The 19,198-nt window shown below is 39.4% G+C and overlaps 1 protein-coding gene across 5 annotated transcripts in view; it reads left to right on the top strand.

The window, feature by feature from the left end:
• Positions 1-19,198, top strand: part of SLC22A15 (solute carrier family 22 member 15) — a 97,125-nt gene that overhangs the window by 11,891 nt on the left and 66,036 nt on the right. For 4 of the 5 annotated variants that reach the window (XR_005240351.2, XM_007977444.3, XM_073008452.1 and 1 more), the window contains exon 2: positions 3,937-4,149. The exons of the other annotated variant lie outside the window; for it this stretch is intronic. Coding sequence is in view for 3 of the 4 variants with exons in the window: in XM_007977444.3 (XP_007975635.2) it covers positions 3,937-4,149 (213 nt within the window). In the remaining variant the exon portion in view is untranslated. The remainder of the gene's footprint in view (positions 1-3,936; positions 4,150-19,198) is intronic. 5 annotated transcript variants of the gene reach the window in all.

Raw genomic sequence — 19,198 nt, 5'->3', positions numbered from 1 at the left:
TCTAATTATAATTACATTGAAAGGGGGGAAAAAATCCAGCCATCTGTGGCACTTGTTCTCCTTCCCTAGAGGTAGAGCTAGAGAAGATAATGATTTATTTGAGATGTTGTTATTCCCACTCTGGTAGACAATGGATGGTGGTTGCTCTTTGTGGCTTTAAGGCCCATCTGCTGATGGGTGCAATTTTATTAGGCAAAACTATGTGGGTGAATGTGTCCATGGTAGTTGTAGATAATAGTGGAGAGAAGAATGAGAGAATATTTTTGTTTTTTTGGGGGAAAGGAATAGGATGTGAGCTGTGTGAATTTGTCATAGCCAAAGATAGCAAACCAAAGAGAACCACCCCCATATTCTGTGTGTAGGTGATGCATCCCCATGGCTAGTTAATGCTAAGTCATCTTTGACTTTCTATGACCATATGACCCTGTAAGTGACTGTGGAATAGAGGACCTAGTTGTTTTTTTGTTTTGTTTTGTTTTTTTGTGGGGGGGGTGGCTCGCTCTGTCACCCAGGCTGGAGTGGATTGGCGCAATCTCAGCTCACTGCAACCTCCGCCTCCCGGGTTCAAGCAGTTCTTCTGCCTCAGCCTCCCAAGTAGCTGGGACTACAGGCATGTGCCACCATGCCCAGCTACTTTTTTTTTTTTTTGTATTTTTGGTAGAGACAGGGTTTCATCATGTTGGTTAGGCTGGTCTCAAACTCCTGACCTCAAGTGATCCACCCACCTTGACCTCCAACAGTCCTGGGATTACAGGTGTGAATCACCGCACCTGGCCGAGGACCAGTATTAATCTGAATGCAGTGTTTAAGCATTGCCTCTCTGACATAATTTCTCACAGTACCCCTTTCATAGCATTTATGAAACAGTATCATTACTGCCTGCTTCTTCTGTCTCCCTTATGGTTAGCAAAAGTAAGCATGACCATGGGTACTGGAGGAGACAAAAAGGCTAACACCGTTTTATTGAGGCTGGCACTGCATAGAAGAGTTGCAAGTTTCTGACTCTTCTGGTGGCATAAAGCTGTGGACCTGTGTGTTCTGTGAGGGCCTTAGATGTGTGTGTGTGGGGGGGGGTGGGGGGGTGTGTGCATGCATAGGAGATGGATGAGGAAGACATTGTGAAGAGTGGGAGGAGAACAGAGAAGATGAGAGAAGTGGAAAGTGCTTATTCTGCCTGCAGGTTGCTAGAAAGAAAACTGGTTAATACTGATGAATACAGATAATACTGATTAGGTAGATTTCACTATTCCCTATGTTATGAATAAGAGTATATAGCAACATCACTTTGATTTTGAGTTGTTTTCTCCAAACTGGCTTTATTGAGAATGGTATCCTTCATAATGGACGATGCCTCAGATTAGAGGACCCTTTGGAGCATTTCTTCTTCTACCTAGAAGATTGCTTATCCTAGAACAATCCAGATAAAAATATATGTTGGCCAGGCATGGTGGCTCACGCCTGTAATCCCAGCACTTTGGTAGGCTGAGGCGGGCGGATCACTAGAGGTCAGGAGTTCAAGAACAACCTGGCCAACATGGTGAAACCCCATCTCTACTAAAAATACAAAAATTAGCTGGGCGTGTTGGCAGGTACCTGTAATCCCAGCTACTCGGGAGGCTGAGGCATGAGAATCGCTTGAATCTGGGAGGCAGAGATTGCAGTGAGCCAAGATCGCACCATTGCACTCTAGCCTGGGTGACAAGAGCGAAACTCAGTCTCAAAAAAAAAAAAAAATGATATGTTAACATATATTCAAAAGAAACTTTGAATAGTGCCTGGCACATAATTAGCATTATAAAGGCATGTGCTATTATTGGTATTCCATCCTGGTCATTTATTCATTCACCTGTTGAGTGTGTAGGCCCTGGGTTATTTGCTTTGGAAGCCCAAAGGTGAATCAGACATAGATCCTGCCTTTAAGGAAAGTATATTTCAATCGGACAAAATAAGATAAGCAAATACATAAATATAATACAGTGAAGGAAATGGTTCATGCTCTCAAAAGTCTAGATGGAGCTTTAGGAGTGAGCAGCAAGAAACAGGAGAGGACTTCTGGAGGGGTTGGAGATACAAGCAAGACAGTAAGGAAGGCTTCATGGAGGAGGTGATATCTGTGTTGCATCTTGGAGGATGGGGAAAGTTCAAACATTTGCAGCAGGAGAAAGTGCCTTCCAGGTGAAGCGAATGGTGTGAACAAAGGTAGGAAAGAGTACATTTAGAAAACATAACTAGTTTGCTTTCCTAATTGAAGGCTGTGCATTCACTAGAACGTGTGTTTCGAGTCCTCTCCTCCCGAGTTCCCTTGCCCCATGTTTTTCATTGCTTTATACCCATCAATTAAATTTCAGCAGATTATAATAATCGGGGCAGTTCCTAAATGGGTGTAAGTGGCTTTGTAATTATAGCTGCTGCTAAATGTGTAATCTGTCTGTTCGTATAATTATTAAGGTTTTTATATTTATAAGCTGATTACCTCCTATTCGAAAACTTCTGTAATAGTATGCAAATAGGAGCCGGTCTAGGAACTTACTTTCCCTTGCAGTGTATAAGAAATCACCCAGCATCCTGACCCATGGCAGCTTTGTACCTCTCCAGAGAGTGCCATCGTCGATGGACTCAAAGTAGATTGAGAATGCCTTAGATCCTCTCAGCCTTACCCAGAGTGGAAACATCACATCTGTCTTTTTGTTTTTTGTTTTTTGTCTCACTCTGTCACCCGGACTGGAGTGCAGTGGTGTGATCTCAGCTCACTGCAACTTCCACCCCTGGGTTCAAGCGATTCTCCTGCCTGAGCCTCCCGAGTAGCTGGAATTACAGGTGCCCGCCACCACACCTGGAAAATTTATGTATTTTTAGTAGAGATGGGGTTTCACCATGTTGGCCAGGCTGGTCTCTAACTCCTGACCTCAAGTGATCCACCTGCCTCAGCCTCCCAAAATGCTGGGACTGCAGCAGTGATGATTAAAGGTATCTTAAGATATCAAGTTCTAAGTTAATAGGGATAGTTTCTTTAGATTGTCTTGCTCTGGAGCAGACTAATTATGTGTTTTCTTAATAAATGTTAAACTTGAAATAATCATCCAACAATGGGAGTTAATACTGAAAATCCATAGCACAAAAAGGTTGCAATAGGGCTTGACATAAACCCAATTGCAAGTAGCTGTAAAGCCCAGAACAATTAGTGACAATGGCATATGTGTTTAATAAATATTTCTTGAATGAACGTGTGAAGTATATTTCTTGAACGAATGCGTGAAATATATTTTCTTTGCAGGAGGACAACTATGGTTAAATCAAACCAAGACTAAGTACAACTCAACATTACAAAATTAGTATCTATAGCTGGGACTTTGAATTTCTCAAAATCTTATTATGAGCTGTATATCATATTTTAAAATAGTGCCTACTCTAATACATACTATGCTTACCTGCTTTAGTAAAACAATATAATATATATTGTTTTCTGAGACAATTATACTACAGAAAGTCTCTTGTTTAGATCATGAATCCAAGGCCAAGATACTCCTAGCCCCCTAGTGAATGCTTATCTGATCTGAAGATATGGTGTTGAAGAGATAATAGCTGGAATGTTACTCTTTTAAATCAGACCAAATAATGTTTTCCCTGCCCTTCTGCTTTTGAGCCATATAAGCACATAAACAGTGTCTTTAGCATCAGAAATATCGCAAAGAAAGAAAACCCTCCGAAAAAGTATAAAGCATTTTACAAGTGGGATTGCCAATGATTCTGTTTGTGGTAGATCATAAAGGTTCTTTTTCATGTTTTTCTCCTTTGTTTCTGATGTGGCTTATATCTGTAGCTCATAAAAATTCAAAAGCAAGAAATTGATCTTACAAGGTTTGCAAGCCTGCTAAGTGTCTTCAACATTGATGGCAAATGTTTGCAGTGTTTGGTTCTGTGTGTTTGCTCTTTCAGCTCTATGTGGCCACGGAGGCCATCCTCATTGCACTGGTTGGGGCCACGCCATCGTACCACTGGGACCTGGCAGAGCTCCTGCCAAATCAGAGCCACGGTAACCAGTCAGCTGGTGAAGACCAGGCCTTTGGGGACTGGCTCCTGACAGCCAATGGCAGTGAGATCCATAAGCATGTGCATTTCAGCAGCAGCTTCACCTCCATTGCCTCAGAGGTAACAACAGGCTGTTCCAATCACTAAATAAATGTCTCTCTTTGTCCAGATGGAGCTACTCTTTTTGTCTTGCTGATTTAAATATCAGCCATATTTTCAAAGAACTTTCCAGTAAATTTAAAAGTTAAAGGTTTTAATGTATCAAAGGAGAATATTCTATGAGAACACATTCCTTTCCTCTTACTACACATGGGAGAAGCGTGAATCTTTCCAAACTAGTTAGATGAAAAGATACAAGCTCCAAAAGAACCATATATTGATTATGATGTCCTTTTAAAAAGTGAATTAAATCTTTAATCTCTCTTTATTAAATGTGCAAAAATTGACACAGAGAAATGTAACAATTCATATATAGCATCCATAGTCCTTTTTTTTTTTTTTTTTTTTTTTTTTTTTTGAGACAGAGTCTTGTTTTGTGGCCCAGGCTGAAGTGCAGTGGCACAATCTCGGTTTACTGCAACCTCTGCCTTCTGGGTTCAAGCAATTCTTCTGCCTCAGCTCCCAAGTAGCTGGGATTACAGGCACCCACCACCATGCCTGGCTAATTATTTTTTTGGAGTTTTAGTAGAGATGGGGTTTCACTGCGTTGACCAGGCTGCTCTTGAACTCTTGACCTCAGGTGATCCACCCACCTTGGCCTCCCACAGTGCTGGGATTACAGGCATGAACCACCGTGCCTGGCCCATAGCTCATTTTTAAGTCCAGTCCTGTGTGTAGACCATATGGGGCACCTTGACTGTACAATGTAAAACACAGGTAGTACCACCTAGTGTGGTCAGGAAGCCTTACTTTCAAGGGGTCTTTGCTGGCCAGAGAGACGTTTCTGGTCCTTCTGAGCCAACCAGAGTTAAAGAATCTGAGGGTAGATGGTCTGGTGAAGAGAAACCCTGGGTGGGGGCAGATCTCATGGTCAGCTGGAAGGCACTGGTGTTGGTTGTTAAAATGTAGAAATACTCCCCTCTGCTTTGCCTGCTCCCGTTAAGCTACCCATGTGTCTGTTGGCATCCTGGCCCCATCCTTGGACCCTATGATCCAGTTAATGGGGTAACTGGTACAACAGGGGGCCTCTGGGACCCTTGCCAGCTCTCAGTTCTGGTTGCCATGCTAGTTAGCTTTCCCAAAATCCATTGACCACTCCTTCCTGGAAGCCACTCTCCTGTGTGTGTGAGTGTGTGAGAGTATGTGTGTGTGTGTCCGCCTGTCTGTATGTCTGCACCATGGCCTAGCCAGCCTTACCTGTTGTTGACTATTTTGATAATCCTGCTTTGGATGAGGCATACTAAAAAAAGGGGAGACATGCCAAGGATGATGTTTTCTTGGCCTTTTTTTAGGAGTCCCCAGTGGAGTGCCCCACTCCTAAAAGTTACGAGACTAACTTTTTGAGTGACCACCAAAGCAGCATTTCTGACTGCAATTCCTGATGTTACTCTTCACTTAGAAACCTCCAATGATGCTCCCACAGCACACAGAACACATTAGAGACCTTATGAGTTACATTCAGGATCCCTCACACTTCATAGCTTGGTCTAGGTGTACTTTTCCAGCCCCACTCTGCATTTTCCCCCACTGTCACCCCAGTGGAAATATTTACTATTTCCCACACGTGCCCTGAGCTCTCAGCATAACCTGTTACTGTCAGAAAAGCCCTCACCACTTGCCCTGACTTTCACCTGGTGAAATCCTCACCTACCCTCTAAGGCTCACTTTCAGTGTCACCTTCCCTGTGAGTCTTCCCAGCCAACTCCCCAGGAGTAAATATGCTTTTGTTTCTGTTCCAGTACCAATTTATTTTCACTTATGTTACAGACTGTTGTTTGTGGTTCAGCTCTAAGAGTTCTTTGAGGTCAGAAACCATGTTTTGGTCATCTTTGTATCTCCATGGCCTATAGCAGCCACCAGCACCACCACCACCACCACTACCACCACCACCACTACCACCATTGCCACCACTCCTAACCTGTTAAAATAACAAGCAGCTTTGTTTAATGATTATGATATGCCAGAGATTATGATATATGTAAAATTTAATTATCAAAGTAATTCTATGAGATAGGAATCATTTCCCCCATTTTACAGATTAAAAAAATGGAGATCCCTTGAGGTCAGTGTTAGCTAATAATGGCAGAGCTGAGATTTGAAGCTAAATTTGTCTTCACTCAGAAGCCTGTGCTCTTAATTATTGTGCTTTTTAGGAGTGTATCTTATCCAAATTGGCATGTACATTTCTTAGGTTCTTTTTGGTGAGTAATTATAGCTAAATAATTTTTAAAATATTTTTTATTTGGAAATAATTCAAATGAAAGAAATTGTGAGAATAGTGCAAAGAATCCCCTTATCTCTTTTAGTTTCATCTATTGTTACTAGTTTGCCTCATTAGCATTATTATTGTCTGTTTTTTCCTAAGCCATTTGAAAGTTGCATATATTAGTGTTCTTTTATGCCCAGATACTTCAGTGTGTATTTCCTAAAAACAGGATGTTCTCTTCATAACCACACTACAGTTATCAATGTCAAGAAATTCAACATTGATACTAGTTTTATTTAAACTATACCTAGTTGTATGCCATCCGTACCTAATTTGTTAGTTAACCCAATGACATCCTTGATAGCATTGTATTTTTCCTCTCATATATTGAATCCAATTCAGAATCACATATGACATTTAGTTTTATAGTTCTTTAGTATCTTTTGACCTTCAGCCTTTTTTTTCTTTTATAACACTCATATTATTAAAGCATCTATACCTCTTCTCTTTTTCAAAATAAGAATGTTCTTCATTTTGGATCTGTCTGATGATTCCTCATTTGGGTTTGTTTTGTATCCCAAGTCAGAATAGTACATAAATAATGTATCCCTCTCAGGGTATCACATCAAAAGACACACTATATCCATCTGCCCTTAGTGGTGATGTTAATTTTGATTAGCCATTCCAGGTATTGTCTGATATTCTCCCCGTCCCTGCCCGTTACTATCTTTTTTTCATTTCCAGGAATAGAGAACTATGGGGAATCACTTTCAGGTTACATAAATTTGCTGTTTCTTATTGGTGCAACCTCTGTCTCCTATGTTCAAGCAATTCTCCTGCCTCACCCTCCCAAGTAGCTGGGATTACAGGCACCTGCCACCGTGCCCTGCTAATTTTTGTCTTTTAATAGAGACAGGGTTTCACCATGTTGGCCAGGCTGGTCTTGAACTCCTGACCTCAGGTGATCTCCCCTCCTTAGCCTCCCAAAGTGCTGGGATTATAGGTGTGAGCTACTGTACCTGGCCCAAAATGGTTATTTCTTAACTCCACCACTTTCATCACATTTACTAGCTTGCGTATTTTCTACTGTAAGCAAGAGCCCTTTCTTCTCCCTTGTCTGTCTCTGTGCCTATTTGCCTATATATTTATCAACCGTATGTATATACTCTTGGATTCCTATTCTTTTCAATGATTTGTAATTTATTACAGCTCTGAATTATTTTGGAACTAAAATTTTTCCTAATTTACCAGTGGGAACCTCTTCAAGCTGCCTCTTGTGTCCTTTTATTTTTAATTAAAATTTTCATTCTGAAATAATTGTGGGTTTACATGCAGTTGCAAGAAATAATACAGAGAAATTTTGTGTACCCTTTACCTAGTTTCCCCCAATGGGGAAAACCATAGTATAATATCATAACTGAAATATTGACACTGACACTGCTAAGACACAAAACATTTCCATCACCACAAGGATCCTTCATGGCCTTTTAGAGCCACACCCACTTTCCTCCCATCCCTTACCCTTTTCTTAATCACTAGTAACCACTAATCTGCCCTCTTATACTATGAGTTTTTCATTTTAAGGATATTGTAAAAATGGAATCATGTTGTAGAAGCCTTTTGAAATTGGCTTTTTAAATTCAGCATAATTATCTGCAGATTCATCCAGGCTTAGTTTTATTACTGTGGTTATATAAGCAGATTTGGAATGGGATAGATTGCCGCTTTATCTTGTTCAAAAAGTATTTTCATTATTTCAGTTCCTTTGCCTTTCCGTATAAATTTTAGAATAATTTTGTCTATATCTACCAACAAATATTTTTGAGATTTCGATAGAAGTTGTGTTAAACCTGCATATAAATTTGGGGAGAATCAATGTCTTTACTATGCTGAGTCTTCCAATACATCAATACTATGTGTTATTTTGAGTGTCTTTGATTTCTTTCATCAATGTTTCATATCTTTAGTATGCAAACCGTGAACATGTTTTAATAGATTCACATCTAAATATTTCTTTTTCTTTTTTTTGAGGGATTGTAAATGGTATTGTATTTTAAATTTCTGTTTCTACATGTTTATTATTAGTATAGATAAATATTATACAATTAATTTTTGTATGTTAATCTTGTATCCTTTGATCTTAATCTTGTGTTATTTCTTTTTGGGAAATTTTTAAATTATGAATTTAATTTCTTTAATAGTTATAGGGTGATTCAAATGATATATTTTGTATTGTATGAGTTGTGTACTTTGTGCTTTTCAAGGAGTTAGTCCATTTCATCTAAGTTGTTACTTATTAACTCGAGGTGCTTTTTGAAGATTCTTTGGGATTTTCTTGACAGTCATATAAAAAGTAAGGACAGTTTTATTTTTTTTCTATTTCCAATCTGTATACCTTTTGTTTCCTTATTGCTCTGGCTAGAATGTCTAGCACTGTGTTGAATAAAATGGTAGGAATGGACATCCTTGCCTTGATTCTGGTCTTAGGAGGGATGCACTCAATCTTTCACCATTAAGTGCAGTGTTAGCTATAGGTTTTTATAGATGCTCTTTATCAAATCAAGGAAGCTTCCCATAATTCCAATATCTTTTATGCCAATACCATGCTGTTTTGGTTACTATAGCTCTGTAGCATAATTTGAATTCAAATAATGTGATTGCTCCAGGTTTTTTTGTTGTTGTTGTTGTTGCTCAGGATGGCTTTGGCTATTTTGGGTCTTTGGTGATTCCATATAAATTTTAGAATGATTTTTTTCTCTTTCTGTGGAGATGTCATTGGTATTTTGATAGAAATAGCAGTGAATCTGTAGATCGTTTTGGGTAGTATGGACATTTTAACAATATTGATTCTTCCAGTCCATTAACATGAAATATCTATCCATTTTTTTGTGTCCTCTTCTATTTCTTGCATCAATATTTTGTAGTTTTCACTGTAGAGATCTTTCACTTCTTTGGCGAGGTTTATTTTTAAGTATTTTATTTTATTTGTAGCTTTTGAAAATGGGATTACTTTCTTGATTTCTTTTTCAGATTGTTCACTGTTAGCATATAGAAATGCCCCTGATTTTATATGTTCACTTTGTATCCTGCAAGTTTACTGAATTTGTTTCTATTCTAATAATTCTTTGGTGGAGTCTTTAGATTTTTTCAGATCATATCATCTGCAAACAAGGGTAGTTTGACTTCTTCCTTTCCAATTTGGATGCCCTTTATTTCTTTCTCTTGTCTGATTGCTCTAGCTAGGACTAACAGTACTAAGTTGAATAATAGGGGTGAAAATGCACATCCTTGTTTTGTTCTAGATCTTAAGAGGAAAGACTTTCAGTTTTTCTCTGTCCAGTATGATACTAGCTGTGGGTCTGTCGTATATGGTTTTTATTATTTTAAGGCATGTTCCTTCTATACCCAGATTTTTGCAGATTTTTATGAAGGATGTTGAATTTTATCAAATGCTTTTTCAGCATCAATTGAAATGATTGTATGTTTTTTGTTCTTCATTCTGTTGATATGATGTATCATATTGATTTGCATATGTTGAACCATCCTTGCATTCCTGGGATGAATCCCACTTGGTCATGACGGATGTTTTAATGTGTTGCTGAATTTGGTTTTCTAGTATTTTGTTGAGAATTTTTGCATCAAAATTCATCAGAGATATTGGCCTGTAGGTTTTCTTTTTTTGATGTGTCTTTGTCTGGTTTTGGTATCAGGGTAATACTGGCCTCGAAGAATCATTTTGGAAGTAGACTCAGCTCTCCTCCTCTATTTTTTGGAGTAGTTTGAGTAGGATTGGTATTAGTTCTTCTTTAAATATTTAGTAGAAGTCAACAGTAAAGCCAATGGGTCTCTGGCGTTTCTTTTCTGGGAGACTTTTTATTATGACTTTGATCTTGTTACTTGTTGTTGATCTATTTAGGTTTTGGAGTTCTTCATGGCTCAATCTTGAAAGGTTGTATATGTCTGGAACTTATCCATTTCTTCTAGCTTTTCCAACATATTGGCATATAGTTGGTCATAGTAGCCTGTAATGATCCTTTGAATTTCTGTCATATCAGTTGTAATGTCCCCTTTTTCATCTCTGATTTTATTTATTTGGGTCCTCTCTCTTTTTTTCTTAGTTTAGCTAAAGGTTTATTGATTTTATCTTTTCAAAAAAAACAGGTTTTCATTTTGTTGATCTTCTGTACTTTTTAAAAAATTTCAAGTTCATTTATTTCTTCTCTGATCTTTATTATTTCTTTTCTTCTACTAATTTTGGGTTTGGTTTGCTCTTGCTTTCTGATTCTTTAATCTGCATCATTAGGTTATTTATTTGAAGTTTTTCTACTGTTTTGATGTAGATGCTTATTGCAATAAACTTTCCTCTTAGTATTGCTGTATTCCGTGGGTTTTGGTATATTGTATTTCCATTTTCATTTGTTTCAAGAAATTTTTAAATTTTCTTCTTAATTTCTTCTTTGACCCACTGGTCAATTCAGAAGCATATTGTTTCATTTCCTTATGTTTGTATCGTTTTCAAAGTCCCACCTGTTATTGATTTCTAGTTTTGTTCCACTGTGGTTGGAGAAGATATTTGAAATGATTTTAATATTTTTGAAATTTTTTTTTCCTTTTTTTTTTTTGAGATGGAGTCTCGCTCCATCGCCGAGGCTGGAGGGCAGTGGTGTGATCTCAGCTCACTGCAACCTCCGCCTCCCGGGTCCAAGCGATTCTCCTGCCTCAGCCTCCTGAGTAGCTGGGACTACAGGCGCGTGCCACCATGCCCAGTTAATATTTTCTATTTTTTAGTAGAGACGGGATTTTACCATGTTAGCCAGGATGGCCTTGATCTCCTGACCTCGTGATCCACCTGCCTCAGCCTCCCAAAGTGTTGGGATTACAGGCATGAGCCACCGCACCCGGCTATTTTTGAATTTTTTTTTTTTTTTTTTTTTTTTTTTTTTTTTTTTTTTTTGAGATGGAGTCTGGCTCTGTCTTCCAGGCTGGAGTGCAGTGGCCAGATCTCAGCTCACTGCAAGCTCCGCCTCCCGAGTTTACACCATTCCCCTGCCTCAGCCTCCCGAGTAGCTGGGACTACAGGCGCCCGCCACCTCGCCTGGCTAGTTTTTTGTATTTTTTAGTAGAGACGGGGTTTCACCATGTTAGCCAGGATGGTCTCGATCTCCTGACCTCGTGATTCGCCCGTCTCGGCCTCCCAAAGTGCTGGGATTACAGGCTTGAGCAACCGCGCCTGGCCGAAATTTTTAAGACTTGTTTTGTGGCTAACATATGGCCTATCTTTGAACATGATCCATTTGCTGAGGAGAAGAATGGAAGAATGTATATTCTGCAGCTATTGGATGAAATATTTTGTGAATATTTATTTGGTCTGTAATGCAGGTCCATTTGGTATATAGTGCAGATTAAGTCTAATGTTTGTTGATTTTTCTCTCTGGATGACCTGTCCAGTGCTGAAAGTGACATGCTGAAGCCGCCAGCAACTATTGTATTGGGGTTTATCTCTCTTTTTAGCCCTAATAATATTTGCTTCATATATTTGGGTGCTCCAGTGTTGGGTGCATTACATTTTTAGTCCTTTTTTTTTTTTTTTCTCCTGGAGACAGAGTCGTGCTCTGTCATCCAGGCTGGAGTACAGTGGCATGATCTCATCTTACTGCATCCTCCACCTCCTTGGTTCAATTCATTCTCACGCCTCAGCCTTCTGAGTAGCTGGGACTACAGGTGTGTGCTACCATGCCCAGCTCATTTTTTGTATTTTAGTAGAAATGGTGTTTCACGGGGTTGCTCAGGCTAGTCTTGAACTCTTGAGCTCAGGCAGTCTGCCCGCCTCCACTCCCCAAAGTGCTAGGATTACAGGCATGTACCATTGCATCTGGCCTATATTATTAATTCATATATCCACCTGCTGAATTGACCCCTTTGTTATTATATAATTATCTTCTTTGTTTCTTTTTATAATTTTTGTCTTGAAACCTATTTTGTCTGACATACATATAGCTACTCCTGCCCTTTTTTGGTTTTCATTGGCGTGGAATATCTTTTTCCATTGCTTTATTTTCAGTCTATGTGTATCTTTATAGGTGAAGTGTTTTTCTTATAGGCAACAGAGTTTTTCTTATAGGCAACAGATCATTGGGTCTTGGTTTTTTAGTCCATTCAGCCATTCTGTATCTTTTGATTGGAGTTTAGTCCATTTACATTCAATGTTATTATTGATAATTAAGGACTTACTACTGCCCTTTTGTTATTTGTTTTCTGGTTGTATTGTGGTTTTCTCTTCCTTCCCTTTTTCTTTTTTGTGAAAGTGATTTTCTCTGGTGGTATATTTTAATTTCTTGCTGAAATTTTTCGTGTATCTGTTGTAGGCTTTTTTATTTTAGGTTACCATGAAGCTTACAAATGACATCTTATAACCCATTATTCTAAATCGATGACAACTTAACTCTGCAAAAACAAGCAAACAAAGAGAAAACGAATAAAAAGTCAACACTTCAGCTTCATCCCCTTGCTTTTTGACTTTTTGTTGATTCTATTTATAACTTCTTATACTTTCTATCTCTTACAAAGTTGTTGTAGTTATTATTTTTGATTGGTTCATCTCTTAGTCTTTCTACTCAAGGTATGCAAGTTTACCACAATTACAATGTTATAATATTCTGTGTCTGTGTATTACCAGTGAGTTTTGTACCTTCATGTAATTTCTTATTGCTCATTAATGTCCTTTTTTTTCAGATTGAAGAACTCCCTTTAGCATTTCTTGTAGGACAGGTCTGGTGTTGACAAAATCCCTCAGCTTTTGTCTGGGAATGTCATTATTTGTCTTTTATGTTTCAAGGATACTTTTACTGGATATACTAGTCTAGGATAAAAGTCTTTTTCCCTCAGCAGTTTAAATATATCATCTTTCTCTCCTGGTCTGTTAGGTTTCTACTGAGAAATTTGCTGCCAGACATATTGGAGCTCCTTTGTATGTAATTTTTTTTCTTTTCTCTTGCTGCTTTTAGAATAATTTCTTTATCCTTGACCTTCGAGAGTTTGATTATTAAATGTCTTGAAGTAGTCTTATTTGAGTTAAATGTGTTTGGTGTTCTGTAACCTTCTTGTACTTGACTATAGATATCTTTCTCTCTAGGTTTGGAAAGTTCTGTTATTATCTCTTTGAATAAACTTTCTATCCTGAGGTCTTTCTCTTCTTCTTTAAGGGCAATAACTCTTTATATTTGCCCTTTTGAAGCTATTTTCTAGATCCTGTAGGCATGCTTTATTATTTTTTAATTCTTTTTTCTTTTGACTCCTCTGACTGTGTATTTTCAATGGCCTGTCTTTAAGCTCATTAATTCTTTCTTCTGCTCGATCAGTTCTGCTCTTGAGAGATTCTGGTGCATTCTTCATTTTGTCAGTAAAAATTTTCAGTTCCAGAATTTCTGCTTGATTCCTTTTATTTCAATCTCTTTGTCCGATTAATCTGATAGGATTCTGAATTCTTTTTTGGAGTTATCTTGGATTTCATTGAGCTTTCTCAAAACAGCTATTTTTGAATTCTTTCTGAAAGGTCACGTATCTCTGTCACTCCAGAATTGGTCACTGGTGCCTTATTTAGTTTGTTTGATGAGGTCATGTCTTCCTGGATGGTCTTGATGCCTGTGGATGTTTGTTGATGCCTGAACATTGAAGAGTTAGGTACTTATTCTAATCTTCACAGTCTGGGCTTGTTTGTACTCGTCTTTCTTGAGAAGGCTTTGAAAATCTAAGTTTTTGGTCACTGCAGCCATAAGTGCATTTAGACAGCACCTTAAGCCTAGTAGCACTGTTACTCTTACAAACTCGTAGAAATACCACCTTGGTGGTCTTGGTTAAGATCTGGGAGAATTTCCTGGATTACCAGGCAGGGCCTCTTGTTCTTTTCCCTTACTGTTTTCCAAACAGACAGCCTCTCTCCATGCTGAGCTCCCTGGAGTTAGGGGAGGGGTGACATAAGCACTCTTTTGGCCACTACCACTGGGACTGTACTGGGTCACACATGAAGTCAGCATAGTACTAGGTCCCGCCCAAGGCCTGTGACAACTACTTCCTGGCTACTGCTGATGTTTATTCAAGGCCCAGGGGCTCTTTACTTAGCAAGTGGTGAGCTGACAGGCATGGGTCTTTTCTTTCAGGGGAGTGGGTTCCCTTCTGTCCCAGGATGGGTCTAGAAATGCCATGTAGGAGCCAAGGCCTGTAGTCAGGGACTTTAGGAGTTGGCTCGGTTCTTTATTTTACTGTGGCTGAGCTTTTGAATATTTTATATCTTATAACCCCAAGTTATAAGATAAAGTCCTTTGCCTCTCCTTTCTTCTAGCAAAAGAGTCTCTCCCCATGGCAACCACAGCTGGGAATGTGCTGGATCACACCTGAAGCCAACATAAAACTGGGTTTTGTCCAAGGCTCATGGTGACTGCTGCCCGCCTACCACTGATATTTATTCTATTCAAGGCCTAAGGGCTGTTTAATCAGCAGGTAGTAAATTCTGCCAGGATTGGGTCCTTCCTTTCAGGGCAGCAGGTTCCCTTCTGGCGCAGGATTGGTCTAGAAATGTCATCCAGGAGTTATGGCCTGGAACGGGAACATCAGGACTCTGCTTGATGCTTTATTTTACTGTGGCTGAGCTGGTTTGCAAATTGCAAGACAAAGCCCTCTTTACTCACTCTTCCCTCTCTTCCTGGAGCTGTGAGCTGTGCTGCCTGGGATTGAAGAAGGGGCAGTATAGGCACTCCCTTGGCTACCCAACCTGGTGTCTCACTGGATCATGTGCATCCCAAGCCCACTGACTCTGAGCCCATCCTAGCACCAGGACTTGCCCAGGAAGTACAGTCTAGGCCACAAGGACTAGTTTATTGAAGACTCCAGAGCTATTTAGCTTGCAGTGGTGAGGCTAGCCAGAACTCAGGTTCTGGCCACTGGGATGGGCAATTCTTCTCTGGCTAGGGCTCATCTAAATGCTTCTTCTGTGGGCACCAGCTGAATTCTGCCCTGTGTTGCTTTGTGGTGTGAAGGGCCTCACTGAGTTCTAAGGCAAAGTTCCATTATCACTGTGTTGTCTGCTTCCCAAGCACACAGATTCTGTCTTCCTGTGCCATGTGGTATTTCTGCGGGATGGGGGAAGGGTAGTGTCAGCAATTCAAGATTGTCTTTCCTACCTTCTTCGGTGCCTCTTTCCTTGATGCGATGTTAAAACCGGGTACTGTGATCGGTCCTGATTTTTGTTTCGTAAGAAGGTCCTTTTGAAACTCGCCCAATTGTCCCAAAGAGCTGATGTTTATGGTTTCTTTTGAATAAACATAGAAATTGACCCTTCTATTCTTAACACTTGAGAAAGTTATGTTTGTCTTATCGGAGTTCCTTTCTCGGGTAACTGAACTTTAGGCCTCCCAGATATTATTAAGGAACTGAGACTTAGCAGGTCACTGCATCTGGACAGTGAAAGGCCAGAACCCTCATTTATCAGGACTGCTTCTTTACCTCTCCCTAATTTCTGTTTTCCTGCATGTAGCTACATTACTTCCTTGTTATATAAGTCCCCAGTTTCAGTTGGTCAGGGAGACAGATTCGAGACTGATCTCCCGTCTCTTTGGCTACAGCACCCAAATAAAGCCTTCTTCCCTGGCAATACTTGTTGTCTCAGTGATTGGCTTTCTGTATGGTAACCAGCAGGACCTAGAGAAAGACCCTGGTGTTTCGGTAACATTTTCTTGTGTGGATAGTTGTTCAATTTGGTGTTCCTGTGGGGAGGATGATTGCTGGAGGGTTCTAGTTGGCCATCTTGCTCTTCTTCCTCCCCATTCCAATATTTTTGAGAATTTTTATTATGAATGTATATTGAATTTTGTCAAATACTTTTTCAGGTTGATACTTTGTCAAATATCAATTGCAATGACTGTGTAATTTTTCTTCTTTTTCTTGTAATATGATGGATTGCAGAGATTTTTTTCAAATATTGAACCAGCCTTGCATCTCTGGGTAGTACATGCTTCTTTTTATATATTACTGATTTCTATTTGCTAATGTTTTGATAAGGATTATTGCTTCTGTATTTGTGAGGAGTATTGCTCTGTAGTTTTCTTTTTTGGGACTATCTTTGGTTTTGGTATCAGAGTAATACTAGCTTTATAAAATGAATTGAAAAGTGTTCCCTTCTTTTATATTTTATGGAAGAGATTGTGTAGAGTTACTATTAATTCCTTAAGCCTTTGGTGGAATTCTCCAGTGAAATTATCTGGGCCTGTAGATTTCCTTTTGGGGAGTTTTAAAATTATGAATTCAATTTTCTTAATAGTTATAGGGCTATTTTGTCAAATGGTCTATTTGGTATTGAATGAGTTGTGGTAGTTTGTACTTTTCCAGGAATTGGTCCATTTTATCTAAGTTGTCAAATCTATGTGTGTAGAATTGTTCATAGTATTACCTTATCATTGTTTTGATATTTTCAGGGTCTGAAATGATATACCTTCTTTAATTACCTGATATTGGACACTTGTGTCTTTTTTTCTTGTTTAATTACTTCTTAGTCATTACAGAGGTTTGTCAATATTATTGATCTTTTAAAAGAACCAGTATTTTGTTTCATTGGTTTTTCTCTATTGTTTTTCAGTTTTAAATTTTATTGGTTTCTGTTCTTATCTTTAGTGGGAGGAATAAGGAAAAACATGCCTCCTTGTCTTCTTGGAAGTGGGCGTCCTCTTGTATCCTTTTGATATGCCTATCATTTCTGATATGCCTATCAGAAATTTTTGGCATAACAAGATATTCCAAGTTCATCTTGTACCTCGCACCCCTGAAACATGAAATTAGTCATTTCTGCAAAAAGCCCTAGTTTTACTTAGGATCTCCATAGGATTTTGAAATGAGTGAGAACTATAGATCTGCTCTCCAATAAATCTATTACTACATTATAATGAAAGCAAATCCCAGACCAAGTTCTGCCACATATACGTTATATACATTTATTAACTAAATTCTTATAATCAAAATATCACATAAAAAACTGTCTTGCAGGCTTGAGAAGTCCTAGCTCTTTAGTCTCCTAGATGTTTTGAACACTGCTTCCATGATAGGTCACTATAGGTAACCTATAGTTACCTGTAGTGTAATTTTCCATAGGCATGGTACTGATACCACCACTCCTACTCCCAACCTCCACTCCTCAGCCAGCACTGGGGAGAAAGAAGCTTCCAGAGTTCATATTGGCTCAGGACCAAGGAGGAGTTTTAACTGAGAGCATGACCCTATAGGTAGAGTACCTATACATTGGATTATCTCACAAATTCCTGCAAGGGTGGGGAGTACCCTTAATATAGTGACATAATCCAGGTATCTTGAATGCCTTTAATTTCACCAGTGTTAGCCCACTTTTGGTATTCGTTATTTCTAGTCAATAGGCTGCTATTTTAATCAAGAATAAGCAAAGCACCCATTTTTGACAACCCCTTTTAGTAGCTTCTTCTGGAGAATGGGCTTTCTGAAGAGGACAGCTGACCACCACTGGAGGATGCAATCTTGATGAGAATGCTTGTGGTACCAGGGTGAGAGCTTGACCTAAGCAACATTTATGCAGAATATCACACTGTATGTATCCTAATCTATAATTAGGAACCCTTTTAGATATTTCCAGAGGGATACCATTATTAACAAGTGTTCACTGAGCAACTACTACCTGCCTTATGTTAGAGAAGGCGTGCTATAAGGAGAGAGAGTTCTTAGACCCTGCACTCCAGGACAACAGGGATAGGGTAAGCTGGTCCCCACTGTATCTCCTCTGCTGACTTCTAGGACCTCACAATAAACAGTGCCCGACTGAAGGCAGAAGACAGAAGGAAGGGTAAATTAGTCAAAGGGAACCCGGGTAGCTCCTACTCCCAAGATAAAGAGTGCTAGAAACAGGAGAAATTGAATGAAATGGCTTCCTTGGTAAGTGCTGAAAATCTTTAAAGCAGCTCTCAGAGGAAAAGAATTAAGGGCTGAGACAGCCTTCACCTTATCACCTGTGATAGTAGCTACATCTTTTTCTTCCTGTTACTTGTATCTTAGCCCACTGGGGTGCATCTATGAATCACTGTCTCTCTTGCTATCTGTCTTTGTCAATCTGTATCTCTGTATCTCCTCCCTCCCTCCTTTCCTTCTCTTCTCCCCATCTTCTGTCCTTATTGCTCTCTCTTGTCTCTGTCATTTTGTCCATATGTCTGTTTCTGCCTGTTCCCATGTCTCTTCATCTCAGTCTGTCTGTATTTACTTCTCTGTTGTTTCTGTTTCTCTTTCTGTGTCCGTTGCATTCACTCTCTGTCTTGCCTTTCCCTGTGTCTGTCTTTATCATTTCTGCCCCGTTTGTCTTTCTGCTTCTGTTTCTCACCCTCCGTCCCTCACCCTGTGTCCCTCCCTCTTCCTGTGTTATTCGTCTGCCCTCTTTCTCATTCCCATCATGTGTAGCCACTGAGATGCTTAGACTTGGATGTATATGTTATTATCCACCTTAATTATAGTTATTCATAATTATACATTTCTAAATACTTGGTACTTTCTTCCCATGATATAGAGGCACACATTATATTCCTCATCCCACCAGGGTATCAAACAATTATCCACCCTCAGAGGTTTATTCCAAGGTACAAATTACCTGTGCAAATAGTGACCCTCAGTCTCCAGCAGGTGCTCCATTATGTATCCAGAACAACATGGGGAGCAGGGCATGGGCTGTCCCTGCTGCACAGTTAGATGAGATCCCCATAATGCCACCCATGGCACCTCCACCCTCCCTCAGGGCTCTTTGGGAAC

This window comes from Chlorocebus sabaeus, chromosome 20 (assembly GCF_047675955.1).
Source record: "Chlorocebus sabaeus isolate Y175 chromosome 20, mChlSab1.0.hap1, whole genome shotgun sequence".
Taxonomy (NCBI): domain Eukaryota; kingdom Metazoa; phylum Chordata; class Mammalia; order Primates; family Cercopithecidae; genus Chlorocebus; species Chlorocebus sabaeus.
The sequence above is the reverse complement of the archived record's forward strand: the minus strand, read 5'-3'. Positions and strand labels throughout refer to the sequence as shown.